Below are 20,000 nucleotides of genomic sequence, written 5' to 3'. Positions count from 1 at the left end.
AAGAAAGAAAGAAAGAAAGAAAAAAGAAAGAGGGGAAGGGAGAGAGAGAAAAAGAGAAAGTGAAAGGAAGGTAGAGAAAGAGTTATAATTCTCTGTGTGTATGCTTTGTATATAGTATGTCTGTGTCATGAAGATAGATCAAGTTGGTTTATGGTTCTGTGAGCAGAACTGGAGTAGCAAGCATGATCTACACTCTAAACATGGCGTCATGACGACATGGGAAAAAACAGAGATACAGTGTTTACTCCCATCATTGGAGGGGATGAAATATTCATGAAGCTTTAAGCAGATAGAGTTTGGGGATTCTCAGAGCTTCTCTCATCGCTACTCAGGGAGTATTACATCACACACACACACACACACACACACGCACACACACACCCACGCACACACACACAAACCCAGTACAAGATGAGAAATACGCAGGAGCAATGTCAAACCACTCAGACAGATGGGCAGAGTTTGAGATGGATTTTCTCTCTCCCTCTCTCTCTCTCTCTCACACACACACACACACACACACACATGCTGAGAGCAGACACACTCCTAACAGGCTTCCCCTCCCCCTCCTCCTGTCCCATCTCCATGTTCTGATGAGAGCAGTTTAGAGCGTGTGGGGTCACAGCTCATGATGACCTAATGGTTCTACCAGCACCGCTCCGATGCTCCTAGCGCACATGACATGGGCGGCCCCATTCACTCACCAGCAACAGCGCCTCCAGGTGGCTCAGGTAGGTCTCTTCACTGGCCAGGATGCCCGACAGGACCCACTTTCTCATCTCCAGGCCCTTCTCCAGATCCAGCTCCGTCTGTAGGGGGAGCCAGAGAGGCACAACAGGTCAGGAACTCAATGTGACGACACTTTTCGTAAGGCACAAGCATAGGCACGTGTCAAGGGTGATTGATTTCTGATTGATTTCTGACCACTGAGTTTGCTTAGGTCATGGTATAGGTAGCATTTGTGTGATACTTCTTCACAGCAAAGGATAGAAGATAGAAGATAGAACAGGTTAAAATATTCTCAAAAAATGTGTGCATAATGATCTGTTCCATAGGGTTTTTACTAGGCATTGTTATTTGTTTCATATGTGAAAAAGACTTGAGATGTGAAAAGAGAAAAGAGGGAGAGAGGGAAAAAGGAGGCAATGTCTGAGAGAGAGAGAGAGAGAGAGAGAGAGAGAGAGAGAGAGAGAGAGAGAGAAAAGGCATAGCATGTGCATGGCTGTGTGTGGGAGTGTGTCCGCAGGTGTGCATATCTGTGGTTATAGGTAAGGGGAAAGAAAGAGAGAGGGGGAGAGAGGAAGAGAGAGAGAAAGAGAGAGAGAGAGAGAGCTGTTCTCAAATGTCTGTTTCCATGGCCACAGTATAGGTAGCGGGAAGTGAGAAGAGCAGATGTCTGTTGAAATCTCAAGAGATGATTCAGGTCAGGACTACAGGCTGAATGGAGGACTCTCTCTAACACACACACACACACACACACACACACACACACACACACACACACACACACACACACACACACACACACACACACACACCCACACACACACACACACACACACAGCTCACTGGTCTCATTTAAAAGAGATTAAAGGACTTTTATTTATCGCTTTCTAACTAACATGACTGGTGAATTCTGTTTTTAACATGTGCTTAAAGTGGCTCATTAAAATGCTAGCCTCGGGGCTGAAACATTTGTACTGCTAGTTGGGAGGAACAGTGGAGATATGTAGATGCTTGCTAAAATGAAAACACTATTTCTCTGTTTCTCTCACAGACGTTTCTCTGCTTCTGCCTCTGGTGTGGCCTAACATCATCTGTCTCCAGGAGGACTTTATTCATTAGTATACAAATGGAAGCACTGTACCTGACCAGTTCTTCCTGTGTTTGAGTGTATTCATGGAAATATTTAGGGAAAGAGGCTATTTGTGTCTATCAGTGTGTATATGTGTGTGTGTGGGAGGGGGGGTGTTTGTTAGTATAAACAAACCTCACTGAGGAGGTAGGGTGGCTGCATTACAGAAAATGGTGTGTGTGTGAAGTGAGTGAGGATTTCTTTCTCTCTTATTCATGAGCCCTGAGCATCGCAGACATCCCTCGTGGGGGGCAGTGGGGAGGACAGCTCCTCTCCAGACGATCATCTTTTATTCAGGCTATTTTTATTAAAAACACACACACACACACACACACACACACACACACACACACAGGCCAGCCTGCGCTGCCCAGCCACGCACCTCAACCTACACATCAGCTGATGGGGTACAAAGCAAAGCACACACACACCCACATACAGAGAGAGAAAGAGAGAGAGAGAGAGAGAGAGAAAGAGCACACACATGTCTATGGGCCACTTCGGGCCACATCAAAAGGCCCAATGTGATGACAGTGCTCTTTTGGTTCACCTATAACATAAGACCACTGCATACAGAGTGAAAAAATACACACAGGCACACGTAAGTAAACCACACACACACACACACACACACACACACACACACGCTTACTTGCAGACAGACACCTGCGAGAACAATAGAATCAATGAGGTGAATCTGACCTGAGCTCATAGGGACACTATAAAGGGCCCAGTATCTGAACATCTGCTCTGAATTCAGCCGCTCGGCCTACTGATGAGACAAGGCATTTCTGAGAGCTGGAACAGGCACTAACAGGGGTGCCAAGCAACATTTTTGTTTCATTTCGCTCGACTTCTTTCTTCCACTGGATTTCAACGGCACCGTGGCTCTGCTGAGAGAAGGGAGGGAGGGAAGAAGAGATGGAACCAGAGAGGAGGGAGAGAAAACCGTTGGTTTTTTTCCCCCCTGCTAAACGCACTACAACCTGCACCCGGGGTCTGCGTGGGTGAGGATTCTCCTCGCTTGATGCGCGTTCGCGTTGCCTTTCATTTCTCATCTCTCATCACCGGGAGGGTCTCTGTGGGAGTTCGCCGCATGGAAATCAGTCCCTCCTTCCCACGCTCAAAAACACTCCGAGATTTCATACAAGAAGCGAGCCAGAGAGAGCGAAAGAGAGAGAGAGAGAGAAAGAATGAGAGAGAGTGAGAGAGGGATGCAGAGAGACTGGGAGGGAATGAGTGAACGGATTAAATTTACATTGACAGTGTTATCCAGCAAGGCTCAAATGGCTCGCTACCAATTTAAAGTGTTGACATCTGCCAAAATGAATCCTACAAAACGCTTAGCCATCGAGGCTAAACGTTTAGCCGAAACGTTAACTCCGTCAAGGAGGAAAACAAACTCAACATAGGCTGCAGAGAATGAGTGAGAGGGAGAGAGAGAGAGAGTGTTTGAAACATGAGCCGGACCAGGAAAGGCTTTCCAGACTTTCGCATGCACACTGTATAATCACAGTAATTGCTGGTTGAAAGATTAATTTGCAAATGTCCTCTTTTTTTCTCCTTTTCCCTGGGATCTGGAGTCTTGGGGTGATTCTAGGTTGTTGGGGGGGGGGGGGGGGGGGGTGAGGGGTGAGGGAGGGGTTCGAGGTGGGGTGAGCAACTGAGAGATTGCTCAGCGGAATGACACCAAATTACAGGGAGAAAGGAGATTTATGCTTCCTCCATGACATCACAATGCTGTGTCTGCTGAACCAATCAAAGATGCCGAGCAGTGACTCATCACAGACACTGTTATGGTTACAGAATCGTCTGTCCGTTCTGGAAGGACAAAGCAAGGAGAGTCGGCAGAAGCCCGGCCTGAAAAATGATAAACAAGAAAGGAACTGCTGATCAATCAACACCGAGAGCAGTTTCAACAAAAGCCCCTCATTGATTTTCTTTAGCAAAACTGCTGCTGCAGTATTTGAACTAGGGCACAGTAGAATAATAAGAAATTGCAAGTCAATCCTTCATTTTGCGCAGACTGTTTAGGCTGGTGTATATATAGATAGATATGAATGTGCGGACACACACATCATGTGTGTTTGCAAGCGCTAAGAAAAGTGCTCAGACCCACAAGGTCAGAGGTCATACATAAACCTCTTCCCCGTCTGAGGGCCTCAAAAGTTTATTGGCTGAGGGCCAACATCAATCAGCTGGACAGCGGTTCTCCTTCTGCCAACCACAGAGGAGCCGGAGCGTTGGGGACGAGGGGGGATGGGCCCAAGGACTTGTTCAATTAGACTGTTACTCACACCACTCCATCATCCCCCCCATCCATGCCTGTCTGCATTTCCCCTTCTCGCAAAACAGCGAGAGAAAAAGGAGGCAAAAGTCCCCCCATTAAGAACCCCGGCGATGGATCTGAAATTGACATGCAAATAACGTTGTGGAAACAATTAGCCGTGGGGGGAAACGAGATTCCATCGTGCTCCCTCCCAAACGGAGCCAGCGGAGCGTCAAGCCGAGGGAGGAGCGTATATCCAATATAATAATTCGGTACCTGGAGGGCTCCCCTCTCCATGGCAACCTTTGATGGCGAAGGCGACGGGGGGCTGAGGAACATTGAGGGGTCCCACAGGGGCACTAGAGGCAGAGGAGGCAGTAAACGAGTGGAAAGGCAGCACGCGGCGGAAGAATGATAGAGAGAGAGAGAAAGAGAATGAGGGAGAGAGAGATAGAGAGAGAGAGAGAGAGAAAGGGAGGGATGCAGTGGCCTGTGCTGAACAACAAACCACTGGCTAATAAAGCAGGCGGTTAGACAGAGAGAGAGAAGGCAGGCTGGTAAATATGGTGGAAAGCAGAGTGAGGCCACCTGGACTCAAACCTCATGAAAGCCCTGAAGGTCGCCGCTGTGGGTTCGGGTCAGTTTGAAGCAGCAATGTGACCGCCACTCCTGGCCATCAAAGGCTCTTACACAGGCACACGCGGCCATGCATACCATGAGTAGTACGCTCGCTTGTTAAAGAAAAGCTGTGGGCAATAAGGACTCATTAATGTGTATCACGAATTACCCATTACTAAAACAAAAATTACTAAAAATAAAAAAGACATACTTGTGTATGAGAAAGTGGCTGTTGTGCATGTGACTGTTGTGTTGTGACGGGACTCCAGTGGGTGTCTGGACAGTCAACTCCAGTCCAACATTTATTATTAACATTTATTATCTGTTCCATTCCAGCCATCTACTAGCTCTGTATCAAGACTACATTACCCATAATCCACCCAAGTACCCAACACCACACCAATCACTCAGCGCAAGTGTACCAGTGTGTCCGAGTGTTGTACTGCGGGACTGTGGGTGGTCCAGACTTACCGACTTGGCGGACTCCAGCGAGCCCGAGGAGAGTGTATCTCGGCTGCTGCGGCTCTTGGAGCTCAGGTGGGGCGAGGACGAGGGTGAGTCGTCGATGTACGGCATCATGTCGTGGTGCCGCCGCTGCTCCTCCGCGCGGTCCGCGTCGTAGCCGTAGGTGGGCGGGGTCCCCGTGAACTGCCCATCTGAACAGAGACAAAGCAAGACACACGATTAAATAGCTATCCAAACAGTGTTTTAGTCAGGTTAAGGAAGCTTGCACATCTGCCACATATTATATTGAAGAAGTTTAGCTATTTTGAGGGCGTTGCTACATTTGTGCTATGTTTACGCTATCCAGGATTATGAACATATGTTGCCTTTGTAGCCAGTGCCTAGTACTGTACCTAACTACACTGGCGTGGCCACATTGAGGAGCCATGGAAAGAACCAACAAGAACAATAGACTACCCCATGAACACATACCACACATTAGCACACAAGCATCACACACACACACACACACACACACACACATATGCACGCACATACACACACACAAGCATGCAGTGTCTGGAACAAGAATTTCTGTGAGTTTCTGTGCCAACCAAAATGTTCAACTTCATCTTGTGGTGACCCCCTGGAGAGCTCCCTGTGGAGTCTATGATAAATGGGTCAGAACAATCACTCTCTCTCTCTCTCCAGCTCCCTCTTCCACTAGTGTACACAGGCAAATACACACACACACACGCAAAAACACATACACAAACACACACACGCTTGCGTGCACAGACAAATACACACCCATATGCACACACACACACACATGCACGCATACATACACACAGAACACTGGTTCAATCACACAGTCAGTCTGTCTCTCCTGATCCTGTTTAACTGGCAGGTTTCCCACCACTACTGGAGCTCAGCTTAGCTCAGACACCCAGTGCCAGGACAGAGAGAGAGAGAGAGAGAGAGGGAGGGAGAGAAAGAGAGAGAGAGAGAGAGCGAGAGAGAGTGGGAAGAGAGAAAGAGAGAGAGTGGGGAGAGAGAGGGAGAGAGAGAGTGGTCACACACAGACTCACAGACCTGTCTATCTGTCTGCACTCTCAGGGCCATAAGCCAGGGGCCAGACCAGAGCACACATACACGTCCACCCCCCACTGGCACCCACTGCCCACCGTACAGGACACACACACAGGACAAGTCAAAGTCAGCTTTATTGTCAATTTCTTCACATAGACTAGACATGCACAGGAGAGAGACACGCTTCAGTTACAGTTACAGTAGCTGCAGTTGCAGTTCTTCCTTTTTTAAGATCATTTCAAACCACCTGGTGTAATATTACCAGCACTTGGCCACAGTGAAGGACTTGAGTGTGCCTTGATGGGATGCTAGTACTGCCAAGTTTTTAGTGCCTTTAAGGTTCTTGAGGTGCATGAATGTAGACTTTGGAAATCGAAACTCACTGAAGTATTCTTTGATAAACACAACGTAATGAATGTGTGTCAGAGAAACACAAAGATATCATCTACAGCCATCTCTCTGCCATGATAAGCATTTCAAGCATTTGAGTATAGATATACTGTATTCAGGCCCACAGTTAAGCATGCATGAGAAGCCTTGAAGATGTTTACTTTAAACGAGCCTTAAAAGCTACAGTAATTCTGCTTTATCAGTTGTGTGTGTATTTTGGTATGTGTGTAAGATGTGTATTTATGTGTGTGTGTGTGTGTGTGTTTCTACATTATGTCTGCTGCTGCACGCCCTGAGACTTATCCTCTGGGCCTCAGCCTCTCACAACACAGTGTGTCTGTGTGAGAGTGTGTGTGTTTGTATGTGTGCATGTGCATTTACTGTATGTGTAAGTCTGTGTATGTTTGAGTGTGTGTGTGTGTGTGTGTGTGTGTGTGTGTGTGTGCATTCACTGTATGTGTAAGTCTCTGTGTGTGTGTGTGTGTGTGTGTGTGTGTGTGTGTGTGTGTGTGTGTGTGTGTGTGTGTGTGTGTGTGTGTGTGTGTGTGTGTGTGTGTGAACCTGAGGGGCTGACTTTCCTCATTACCCCTTTTTTAATTTCTTACCACTTCTGACATCAGTCGAGTGACCCACTTTCTGTGGTGCACGGCCTGAGTGTGTGTGAGTGTGAGTGTGAGTGTGAGTGTGAGTGTATGTGTGTGTGTGTGTGTGTGTGTGTGTGTGTGTGTGTGTGCGGGCGGGTGCCCACTGTGGCTTCGTATTGTGTGGATTCACAGTCAGGCTTTAGGCCCGTGTGGTAATGAGTCTTTCTGTCTGTCGCCCTCCCATACTTCCTCCTCCCCTAATGCACTTTCTCTCTCTCTTTTCTATCTTCATCCTTCTCTCTCTCTCTCTCTTTCTCTCTGCCTCTTCTGCTCTCCCGCTGTGGTTTTGACTGGGAGTACTGGGAGACACAGGGCGTGTCTTATACACAAGCCATTAAGGTTTTAATAGGAGAGAAAGGCAGAGCGGGGGGGTCGCATAAAAGCACGGGAAAGCGAGAAATGGAGACTGGGAGGTAGGTATGAGTGTGTGTGTGTGTGTGTGTGTGTGTGTGTGTGTGTGTGTGTGTGTGTGTGTGTATGTGTGTGTGTGTGTGTGTGTGTGTGTGTGTGTGTGTGTGAGTGTGTGTGTGAGTGTGTGTGTGTGTGTGTGTGTGAGTGTGTGTGTGTGTGTGTGTGTATGTGTGTGTGTGTGTGTGTGTGTATGTGTATGTGTGTGTGTGTGTATGTGTGTGTGTGTGTGTGTGTGTGTGTGTGTGTGTGTGTGTGTGTGTTCGCTGCTGCTGGAGCTCATACTCATTCACCTCACGCCCTGCACTCCTTCCTGCCAAATTTCTGTTTCTGGTCCCCAGAGACACACCCCTCCTCCCAACCCCTCCCTCCCTTCCTCCCTCTCTCCCCCTCTCTCTCTCCCTCTCTTCCTCTCTCTCTCTCTCTCTCTCTCTCTCTCTCTCTCTGTCTCTCTCTCTCTCTAGCCTCCTATCCCCTGCCAGAGTGACACTGATTTCCACCTGAAGTCATCGCCACTGAGCACCCGTGGCTGGTGGCGACACAAACCCCAGAGCAAATATTTACTGCCAGCACGACAAACGATCCACAGCGCACCGTATTTATTTACCAGGAAGGCCGACCACAAACGGCAGACACCAGTTAAACACCAGTGATGTCAACCTGCAGCATTTTCCAGAGACGGAGTGCTGCTACTAGAACAAAGAGCGTCATGTGACCTGATTCCTGATCATGTGATCTCCTTGGGCAGATTACCTGATCCAGTGAGGGGCACGGTCCCAATGCAGCGCCATTACTGCCTCAGAGATGAACATAAATGGTCTGGCTTTATCAGGGAGAACACTCATCTGTCTCTCTCTCTCTCTCTCTCTCTCTCTCTCGCCCATTCAATCCTCCAGCTTCTTTCACACCTGACTGAGCAGCCCTCCTCACCCTCTCATTCTCTAGAGGTCATATATATTTATTCTCTCATATATGCACAAATCTCTCTCTCTCTCTCTCACTCACACACACACACACACACACACACGCACACAGTCACACATGCACACACACCCGGGCACACTCACACACACATACGCATAATATAATAATATTAACATGTACACATATACAGACACACGACTAGACTGGAAGAGACTGGATTGACAATGCATGACTAAGACTGTGATAGAGAGCTATATCACAGGGTGGACGCAGACAAAAGAAGATGTGGACAGCACTCTGATGCAAAGGCTTGTGTAGAATAGCTGGGCTCACAGCACACCACACTGCGTTCATTTCCTTTCCTTGTTTTCCTCTAAACAGCCTAAATCATGTCCCGTGGACAAAGACATTTCACAAACAGCTTTTAAGAAGTTTGCTGCAAGCTGTGAGGTGTATGTGTGTGCAAAAATGTCTGTGAATCCGTAAGAGTGTGTCTTCCTGTGTGAATGTGTGTGTGTGTGTTAGGGGTGTAACGGTTCATGTATTCGTATTGAACCGAAACGGTACGGGCGTCACGGTTCGGTGCATGAATTTACACGGAGAATACACGGTATAAAAATACATACAACTCGTGTGTGGATTAATTAATGTCATGCGCAATTACTGTTAAGTAGCGAGAGTTACGGGAGTTCTTTAGCGACACCTAACGCTAATCTGTAGCCTCGCCTTAGCTCTGAAGCTCTGATTGGCGCCTATGTTTTTTTTGTCAGGTCGTCGGTCGAGTCCGTCAGTCATTAGCAGCACTAAGGTTAGACCCACAAGAGTTAGAGGATCCGCTGGTCTCTTTAAGATCGCAAGTTTAAGAACTTCAGTTACAGTAACGTTAGTACAGACGAAAGAGTGGTGGATAAGATGAAACTGTGTGTCGGCGTTGTTCAGCAGTTGTTGGGTATGTGAGTGGAAAAAATGCTACAATTATTCGAAGCCATCACCCAGATGATGTAGGCTACCAATCACTGAAACGAGGGGAAAAAACTTCCCCTGCGCTTCAGCAGCCTTTGGATACACATACAAATAGGGCCAAAACCTATGGCTTAAATTAAATGATTTCGTAATGACAGAAAGCTATGTAAATCGCGTGGTAATTACCTTTATGTTGGGGTAACTTGTAACTTCTCACATGAGGTTCTGGTAGTGTTAAGTGCATAGACAGTAAAATAAAGTGACAACGCTAACCAGGCTAATAAACAAACCATGCAACGGTGAGTTAACGTCAAAGGGCAAAGTCACGTGACTTCTAGTTGTAGTCTGTTTATGAAATGAAAGGAGCAATTTCGTTTTTTAAAAAAAGGCAAAATAGTGTGATATTTTCACAGTTAGTAGGCTAGATTATTACTTTACACACAATAAAAAAAATATTGAGGCAAATTGTAGACCCTTCCATATACAACTAAACACAGATGTTGAAGGTCTTGTTTAAGTGGATTTTTAAAAATCATTTTTCTATGTAATTTGCACTTTCAGAAATAAGAGATGCTGTAGGCCTATTTTCAGTTTTAGAGCTGATTGTCTTATTTTGTTTACAAGTTACAGATGGAGTCTGGGTACTTATTGTACTTATTGTACTGTTTAGCCTACATCTTACACACTTCAGGCTGTTGCAGATAGCTCAGGGAAGAGACTGTATGACACTAGGTGGTACAGCCTGAGACATGTACAAAAAAAAATGCTTTCTGCATTTTTGTTTTGCTTTTCCCTCCACTGTACCGAACTCGTACCGAACCGTGATGTCCGAACCGAGGTATGAACCGAACCGTGACTTCTGTGTACCGTTACACCCCTAGTGTGTGTGTGTGTGGGTGTGTATGTGTGTGTGTTTGTGTGTGTGTAGGCATATGCATGTGCGTTTATGTGTGTATTTGAGAGTGACGCAGCATTTTCTGTCTGACTCACTGAGGCCTTATCACTGAGCACTGAAAAACTCCATCTAATTCTTTCTTTTACTCTCTCCTTCTCTCTCTCTCTCGCTCGCTCTCTCTCTCTCTCTCTCTCTCTCTCTCTCTCTCGCTCTCCCCTCCCTCTTTGGCTGTGTGAGCTGCTGTCTGCTTTGCACACATCTGGGATTATCATCATCTCTGACAAACAACACACTCCGTCTCTTCACACACACACACACAAACACACACACACAAACACACACACACACACACACACACACACACACACACTTCTGTTAGTCTTCCTGAACACACACCTACTTCCATACACATATGCCTGTATAATTATACCAACTCACGCAGACCACCTACACACCTACACACAGCACCTACACACACACACAGCAAGACATAAACACACACACACACCAACACACACACACACAACACACAAATAAGGTATTAAGGAGATAAAGCCCATCTTTGGTTTTACGGTGATGCTGTATGTAAGCGCAGCTCAGTGATTGGATAATAGACTTAAAGCCTCTGGAGCAGACACCACTGCAGCCGTCGGGGATGCGGCTTGTTAAATCCCCCCCCCCCCCCCCCACACACACACACACACACACACACACACACTGGCCCTGCCAACGCCTTTATGACCGTAGGATGGGTGGTGAGGTGTCTCCGTGACAACCCTGCGTCGACCTGTCAGAGCTCCGCGTGATAGGGGGGGTGATGTAGCGAGACGTCACCCTGGGCTAATCCAGCAGGGCGGCCATCAAAGGAAGCTGCTGTCTGGAAACGTCGTGACAAAATACATATTCAACCTGCGCTGGTGGTGAGGACTGGATGGTTTCTCTTCAGAGGGAGGGGGGGGGGGGGGTTGTGGCTGGTGTTACAGGGGTCTGGATTGGCAAGATAAATTGGACACGCCCATTTCCTCTGTCCTGTGCTGCAGGTTTCATTACAGTCCAAAAAAGCACAGACAGAAAAAATGTGTGTGTGTGTGTGTGTGTGTGTGTGTGCAGGAGCACATTTATGAGAACAGAAGTTGTACCTGTGTGTTAACATGGCTATGTATGGGCCCATATCTGCATGTATGTGTATGTGTGTGTGTGTGTGTGTGTGTGTGTGTGTGTGTGTGTGTGTGTGTGTGTGTGTGTGTGTGTGTGTGTGTGTGTGTGTGTGTATGCGTGTGTGTTTGTGTGTGTGTGTGTGTGTGTGTGCATATGATTGAACAGCATTGACTTGGAAAGTCTTTGCAGAAGATGCCTGAAGGAGAGAGTTGTCACCTCCATACCCTAAGAGTTTGTGTGTGTGTGTGTTAGAGAGATATGCTCCTTGCATCACACTTACCCCCCCCCCCCCACCCCCCACACCTCCCACCTTCCACACACACACACAAAGAATCTGAAACCCTCAATATCTCATTTAAGGGCAGCACAGTTCCTCCCACTTCTTTAAGTGATCTTCCAGAGGAAACATAGCCGCCGGGAGCAGTCACATCTGATGGAGGACGTTTGCTCACAGTCTAATTTGATAAGTAAGCGCACCACCGCAGAAGCAGAAGCAGACACAGCAGCAGCAGCAGCTTTAAAATAGGATGGAGCTGCCACTTTCCTCAAGCCTGTCTGCACAATGGACACTTAATCGACGCTTGGCACTCCAAACGCAAATGCAATTTCCATCCTATATGAAATGACTTGGAACACTCCTGAACAGTGATGCAGATAACAGGAGACAGAGGGGGGGTGGGTCTGGGCCTGATCTGGGCTCCATCTGGCTGGGATCCGGCACTGGGATGAGGGCCAGAGCTGTGCCAGAGTCAGCGTCTCTCTGGGGCTGATTTTAGAAAGGCCCAGTGGGCAGTAATCTGTGAGTGCGTGAGCGAGCGAGTGGGTGCTGTGATTTGGTTATCAGCGCAGGAGCATGCGCAACGAGACGCCACAGGCAGTGTGAGGAGCAGTCCGGGAGCGCAGCCAACGCCGGTGGGCCAGGCTGGCCAGGAACTGCCCCCCCCCTCCCCCACACACACACACAACGGCACGGCAACACCACCACCACCACCACCCTCGACCCCCCTCCCCGCTCACCCCCCACAGAGTGTAAATCAGCCTTTGTCTCAGCACGGGGGGTGAGTCACAAAACAAACAAACACACACACACACACACACACACACACACACACACACACACACACACACACACACACACACACACACACACATACTGTACACACACACGCACACACACACAGATGCACTCTTACCCACAACTTCAAAAACAGTCAGCCAAGATTCCTATCTCCACCAGGGAGAGAGGGGAGGGAAGGGGAGAAGCAGCCTTTCCAGTTCTCCCCATCCTCATCTGACTTCCTTTTACTCTTTCACTATCTCTCTCTCCTCTGTCAGTCCCCTCTCTCTCTCTCTCCCTCTCCTCTATCACCCCATCTTCCCTCTCGTTTCTTTCTTAATAGCCTGCACCTGCATATGTTAAAAAAAAGCCGGAAATTACCAGAAAATTCTCTCCAAACACTCCCCTCCCCATGGAGTGTCTTCCCAGATATATCTGCTCTGGGTTTTCCCATCTCAACTCCTTGTCCTCCTCCTCCTCCTCCTCCTCCTCCCTCTAAATCATCTTCCTGTCCGTGTATTTCGGTCAGTTTACACGCTGTATGCAAATCACCGTAATTAAGCCGTGGGATTGGAGCCAACGTGACTAAGCTGAGCGGCTCAGAAGGACATTACTCTACATCCCACAATCCCACATGGCAAGACGCGGTTTGTGTCGTGAGCTAATTGGTGGCCCATGATCCCATGATCCCATGATGTATGCAACGCTCCTTCCGGCCCAACGTGCCCATTCTGATGATGACATCAGCCATGCACTACACGAGTGAGTCATCACCCGGGCATTCTGGGAAAACAAAATCCACAAGGCCACGCTTGCTTGTAAAAAGTGTTTTTTTTTTATTTAGAGAAATGTTTTAGGGCATTTAATGCTTGGTAAGTATTGCTGGCAAATGCAAACAAACATGTTCCTTGATGTTATATAATGCAAAACAGCCACACTCATTATATCTGTAGTGAGGGCCTAAATGGTGTGTGGATTCCCATGTGGCTTCAGAGCACTCTTAAAGACTCAGACGTAGCCAGAATGACATTCCTTCTCTCTATGAGCAGCACACAGTTTGTAGATGTTTGTAGATGTTCAGTGTAACTGATGAGGGGTATGTGTGTGTGTGTGTGTGTGTGTGTGTGTGTGTGTGTGTGTGTGTGTGTGTGTGCGTGCGTGGTAGAAATCTACTCGGTTGCTGCCACTAAGCACTGGAAGTGCTGTCACAGGACAGATGCCGTTGCTTTAAATGATTGAAGGCGCTCAGAAATAGTTTGCCGTGATTGAATCATGACTAACAAGGTTAGGTTTGGAGGAAATTCCCCGACGGGGGAGACGAAAATAAGGCGGCAGCGGCAGTGGGGCGGTGGGGGGGGGACAAGGGGCTTTCTTGTGTCCACATCCTGAGAGATAGACGCTCTGTTTACAGAGACGCCTCTGCCAGCATCAGCCCCAGCGAGAGGTTAGGGAGTCAGAACTTCACACGTTTAAGAGTTGCGCCTAGCGGAGATCTGAGCGTCTGAATTATTCCCGACTCATGTAAGGGGATTTTCAGCTTTTAGTCTGTGTGTGTGTGTGTGTGTGTGTGTGTGTGTGTGTGTGTGTGTGTGTGTGGTTGTTTGTTTGTGTTTGTGTGTGTGAATTCATGTGTTAGGGAAAGGGGGATGAAAGTAAAAATAAATCTTACAGAAAGTGACAGTTCTGAATTGAACGGCGATGTGACAAAAAAAGCAGCGGACAAAACCGAAACACTAATGGAATGACAGATGAGTGACTTGAATCAAACTGAACGGAGGGAGAACGCAACGGAGGGAGAGAGAGAGAGAAAAATAAATGAGTAATAGTTCCACGTCATGTAAACAAAATAAGCCGGACTGATTTGATGCTAAATGGGAAGCGAGATAAGAATGGAAGGGAGAGATAAGAACAGAGGAGGGCAGCAGATGAAGAAGAGTACGGGATGAGAGAACTACTACAAAGAAAGAAGTGAGAGAAGAAAGAGAGAAAAGAAGACGGAGAGGCAGATGGAAAGAGATCATTAGGAGGACACAGAGAGAATAACAATGGCTCTTTTGCGCAAATCGCACATCAAGATGTATGGCTCACAGAGTGTCTGAAAAATGGATGAGCGACAAAGACAGAGAGTGAGAGGAAGACAGACAGAAAACAGGAGGAGGAGGAGGACAAGGAGGAGGAGGAGGAGGAGGAGGAGGAAGAGAACAAGGAGGAGGAGGAAGAGGAGGAGGACAAGATGGGATCTGGGAAGACAACTGGGCCTGAGATGGAGGGATGGAGCTGGGATGTGTTGGAGGCAGAAAGAGGCTTCTCAGAAGGGATTACGGGACACATGTCACACTCGAGTCCCATGAGTCTTTTGAGTGTCCCAGGACAATGTATCCATGACGATGTGGCCATGACAACATGTCTATGATGACTCTCCCATAGAGACGCGCCCATGACAACATGCATTTTCCGATCGTTTGCCCAGTCCCCAGGTCCTTTGCCAAACACTTGATCACACCAGTCCCTTTCTCTCCTTTTCTCTCCCTCTCTCTCTCCCCCCCCCCCCCCCCCCCCTCTCTCTCTCTCTCTCTCTCTCTGATGAGCGCTGAACTCCTGCTGAGGGTCCTCATTAACACATACCGTCATCTGCATGACTTTGATACTTGCTAAACTTGCTGCCAATTCCGAATCTGTTTAAATGACATGGGACAGCCGGTTACATTATGCAATTAGAGCATGAATCAGAGGATGCATTTCAGAACATTTAGTTCCCCATCAACAGATCACTTTTTTTCCTAACCTCTCAGCACTCATACATTATTTAAAATAAAAGCATTTTAATGGCAAGTTGAAACCAGCTAATGTCTCGAGAAATGGAGAGCTTGGATGCCCCTGCTTTAATGTAGGTCTCTCCCTAAGCTCTCACATAAGATAAGTAATAAGACAGTCCTCATTTCATTCTTTTCCTCCCTCCCTCCCTTCCTCCCTCTCTCTCTCTCCCTTTTCTTTCTCGATCTCTCAAATCTCCTCCCTCCCCATTTTCGCAATCAGGCGCCTTTTGAAAGGATTCAATAGGTGAGCCCTTATATCAGATGCTCTGCCTCCTCTCACACAAGGCCTTGGAGAAAGCCAGCCAAGGAGAGTGCCAACGCTGTAAATCCTCTGCTCACTTTCCTCACACACTCACACACACACACACACACACACACACACATTTGTCTCTAATGCATCATAAGCGTTGCTGCGACGTCCCCACTGAGCTGAAGAGGGTGATGGTGAGGGGGTGGTGTGTGTGTGGGGGGGGGGGGGGTAATTTATCTCTGAGCACCCTGACCTATTCATCTCCCCGATGATCTTTCCTGAAAGATGGAGGGAGAGCGAGAGAGATACGGGGGGCACTTTACCCAAGAACAAGAGGAGGTTTTATAAGCAGTTCTGGTCTGTTTCATAAGCAGAGATGAGTGATATGCCTGCTGTTAAAATATGGCTTTTAATTAAGACTGCCATAAAAACCACCCAGCATAGCAGATTCAGATTCTCTGAATTTCAAATCAAGGGCATATAGGATCTAGGAGGGTAAAGTCATTACTTACAATATTTTATCTAATATAGATGGTGACATTACATTACACACCACTACACTCCTAAAAAAACAGCTGTTTCTGGAGTCGGGTTAAGTACAAAGTTGTGATGTAGAGATGCCTATATCTGGCTGTTAAGTCAGATTTAATAGCAATCTCTATTGCATTGACGAGTGTGTCCTTTGACGAAGTCCACATGATTCTAACAGGTCAACAGTAGGGGACGGCCATGAATGCTACCATAAGGGGGGGAAACACAGTGCAGAGTGGTCTCTATGGCAACGAAGCGCTCGTGTTTACGTGTCCATGCAGTACAGTGAGAGGCAGGAGGCTACTGTTGCAGGTAATAATACAGATGGATCGCTCCTTCTTCCGGAGTGGGAGCATATCTATGGCCGGGCTCTGCTTACCGATATGATGATATGATAGCAGTAGCCCTACGCTCTCTCTCTCTCTCCCCTCTCTCTGTCCCCTCCACATACTGATCCAGGGTCAGTGGTATGAGCTGCTGGTGCCCCAGTAAACGCTAAGGGTCTGGGGGACGGTGGTTGGCCAGGGAGAATAATGAGCCTGAACCTTTTCAGCAGGGGAACGTTCAGATAACACGCAGCAATGCCACCTGAAACCAGACCACCATCCCTGCACACACACACACACACACACGCACACACACGCGCACACACGCGCACACACACACACACACACACACACACACACACACACACACACACACACACACACACACACACACACACACACACACACACACACACACACACACACACTCAGAGGCAGGCAGTCTAGGAGAAGAATAACTGGAAGAGTGAACCACTCGGCCTCTCGTCACAAACCGCACGCTACATTACCTCCATTACAGCCTCGGCCGTCTCCCAGCCAGTCACAGCCGGTCCCTGGCCGACCAGAGGGAGAGAGGGAGGGGGAGGGGGAGAGAGAGAGAGAGAGAGTGAGCAGAGAGAGAGAGAGTAAGCAGAGAGGGGAAGGAGAGGGGGTGGGGGTGGGAAAAGAGAATGAGATGAGAGAGCAGGAGAGAGAGAGAGAGAGAGAGAGAGAGAGAGAAAGGAAGAGAGAGAAGGTGTGTGAGAGATTTAAAGAGAAAGAAGGGGAGAGCGAGAGAAAAAATGGGAGTGAGCAATGTGGCACAAAATAAGAGACAGAGAGAGAAGGAGAGCGAGAGAGAGAGAGACAGAGAGAAGGAGAGTGAGAGAGAGAGACAGAGAGAAGGAGAGTGAGAGAGAGAGACAGAGCGAGCGAGCGAGTGAGAGAGAAATAGAAAGAGACGTGGCGCTCCACAGGAGAACAACAAGCCGGCCCCGACTCCCCCTTATCATCAGCAAACAGCATACCCTGACAAAGAGGGAGAAATCTCCCTTAATCTCTCGGTAAACACAGGTCCGGTATTACACGCTCACCAGCGCATTGTTGTCATGGCTCCACAACCTCTCTTCCTCTGTGGCGGCGCCCGCATCGGTGGGGCCTGTCCCTTTTTTCCTCCCGCCCCACAAAAGAACAGAGATTGAGGGTTTGTCACCTCCAGACCTGACAGTCCCATCGCCCAGGTAACCGGGGGGACAGGAGGAAGTGTGCTTTGCCTCCCTGCTGCGATGATTGCTTGGTGCACATATACACACACTGACACACGTACACTGTACACAGTGTGGTGCACGCACGCACGCACGCACGCACGCAAAAAATGAATGCAATTAGCACAGAAGCTAATGATCATCCCCAGACCCCAAGGATTATTCCTATGGAAAACCATTGTCTTCCTCTAAATCCCGCCATATATTGGGAGAAATCCTACAGGATTGTTCCCAAAATGAAATTCGATTCCATTAGATTGCAGTGGGGATTTCCCCTTCCCTGAGCCCCACTGCACTGGGACTCTCCCTCAGAGTCTCCCCTTAAGTGAAGAAATCCATTTTGTCTTCTCTTAAGAAAAGACTCCGTTATACGGCTCTCTCTGGGTCCATTCCTGCATGGTTATGACAGCGACGACTCTCTCTCAGTCTAAACCATATGTGTAACCCAGCTGGAGACAGTCAGTACACTAAGGACAGACCACAAGCCCGGGTCAGTGCTCCTTAACGCCAGTAAACTGAGCCCCCTCCACGGCTATGCTGTCTTCAGGGTCACTGGTCTACAAAGAGAGCGGATGAGAGTGTATTGGAGTGGATGAGCTGGGAGCAGGGATGCAGTAGTAGTAGTAGTAGTAGTAGTAGTAGTAGTAGTAGTAGTAGTGGTAGTAGTAGTAGTAGTAGTAGTAGTAGTAGTAGTAGTAGTGGTAGTAGTAGTAGTAGTGGTAGTAGTAGTAGTGGTAGTGGTAGTAGTAGTAGTACACACACACAGCATGGATAAACAACCTGTTAATTACAACCCTTAATTAGTGCAATGGGTTGCAGACCGAGTGAGATAGATAGTGAGAGTAGGTGAAAAGGGAGAGAGGGAACAGGAGTAGATAGTCAACTCCCTACCACACACACACACACACACACACACACACACACACACACGCACACACACACACACACACACACACACACACACACACCTCAGTGAGCTCCTATTCCCTCGCCTCTCCCGTCTCCAAGCTCTCGGGGCCTCCCGGGTGACGCCGCCGCCGCAGGTGACTGAAACTGGACACCAGAGCGCAGCGTGGTAGAGCGGCACTCGGAGCCACATAAATCAGACAGAGACGTGCAGCCCACCGACTCCCATTGTCCCAAGCGAATCGCCCAGGTACACTCAGTCAAATGGCCGAAAAACTCAATAGCCGCGCCGAGCGGGCACTTTATGGTGCCTGTAAAGGGATATGAGCACAGGGGCGAGGGTGAGGGTGGGGGGTGGGGGGGAGATGAGGGGGGATTGAATGGAGGCACTCCTAATTACGCTGCCTGCTGCCGTGGGCCCGGTCGCCTTGACGACGAGGCTTGTAGAGCAGGAAGTGGAGAGTGGCAAAGGCTGAGAGAAAAAAGGCAGGTGGGGGGGGGGGGGCGTAGTGCGCTCTTTATCAGCTTCCCACCGGAAACGGAGGTTGCTTGTGAGTGTGTGTGTGTGTGTGTTTGTGTGTGTGTGTGAACGTGTTCCTGTCCTCGGCCACAAGGTCACCTTGAGAAAGCATTGACACACACATAATACGTACAACACACATAATACGTACAACACACACACACACACACACACACACACACACAGACATAAGGGCAGTCCAGTTTGCTGCCTCTACAGCAAGGCAGTCACACACACCCATCCACCTACACACACACACACACACACATTACTTTCCAAGCAATCATCTCTAAGATTTCTAACATCCCCCATTACGCACTTCTGTCCGTTTATATCATGCGTCTGTTCCCTTAATGGGGGTTATTTTGATGGACAGCTCATCCTTGCACACAGGGTGACTCGACCATCCGTCCGTGAGCTGTGCCTCCAGACAGTTCCTCAAATTCCTCGTGTTTATCTTTAGACGGCTCTGAGGCGCCACATCACTCTCTACATCCCCCCAACCCCCCCGCCCCCCTCCTCTCCATCAGACGTCCCGCAGTGACACAGGTCGGGGAGTGTGGAGCATTCTGGAAGCATCTCCCCCACTGAAGCACGAATCATTATTATCCACTGTCAGCTCTGCACAAAGTTCCCCCCCCCTCTTTTCTCTCTTCCCCTCTCCTCTCCTCTCCTCTCCTCCTCTCTCCC

The 20,000-nt window shown here is 48.4% G+C and overlaps 1 protein-coding gene across 3 annotated transcripts in view; it reads right to left on the bottom strand.

Moving 5' to 3' along the window:
* The window catches only part of bcr (BCR activator of RhoGEF and GTPase), a 90,635-nt gene that overhangs the window by 34,104 nt on the left and 36,531 nt on the right, over positions 1–20,000 (bottom strand). For all 3 annotated transcript variants that reach the window (XM_076284770.1, XM_076284771.1, XM_076284772.1), the window contains 2 exons: positions 5,214–5,398; positions 705–809 (listed from right to left, as the gene is read on the bottom strand). In XM_076284770.1, the coding sequence (XP_076140885.1) occupies positions 705–809; positions 5,214–5,398 (290 nt within the window). The remainder of the gene's footprint in view (positions 1–704; positions 810–5,213; positions 5,399–20,000) is intronic.

Source organism: Alosa pseudoharengus, unplaced genomic scaffold (assembly GCF_046254945.1).
Source record: "Alosa pseudoharengus isolate Yale_2024_CS ecotype anadromous, Long Island Sound unplaced genomic scaffold, YU_APseudo_1.1 YU_APseudo_1.1_scf_14, whole genome shotgun sequence".
Taxonomy (NCBI): Eukaryota; Metazoa; Chordata; class Actinopteri; order Clupeiformes; family Clupeidae; genus Alosa; species Alosa pseudoharengus.
This window is presented reverse-complemented; position numbering and strand designations above follow the sequence as displayed.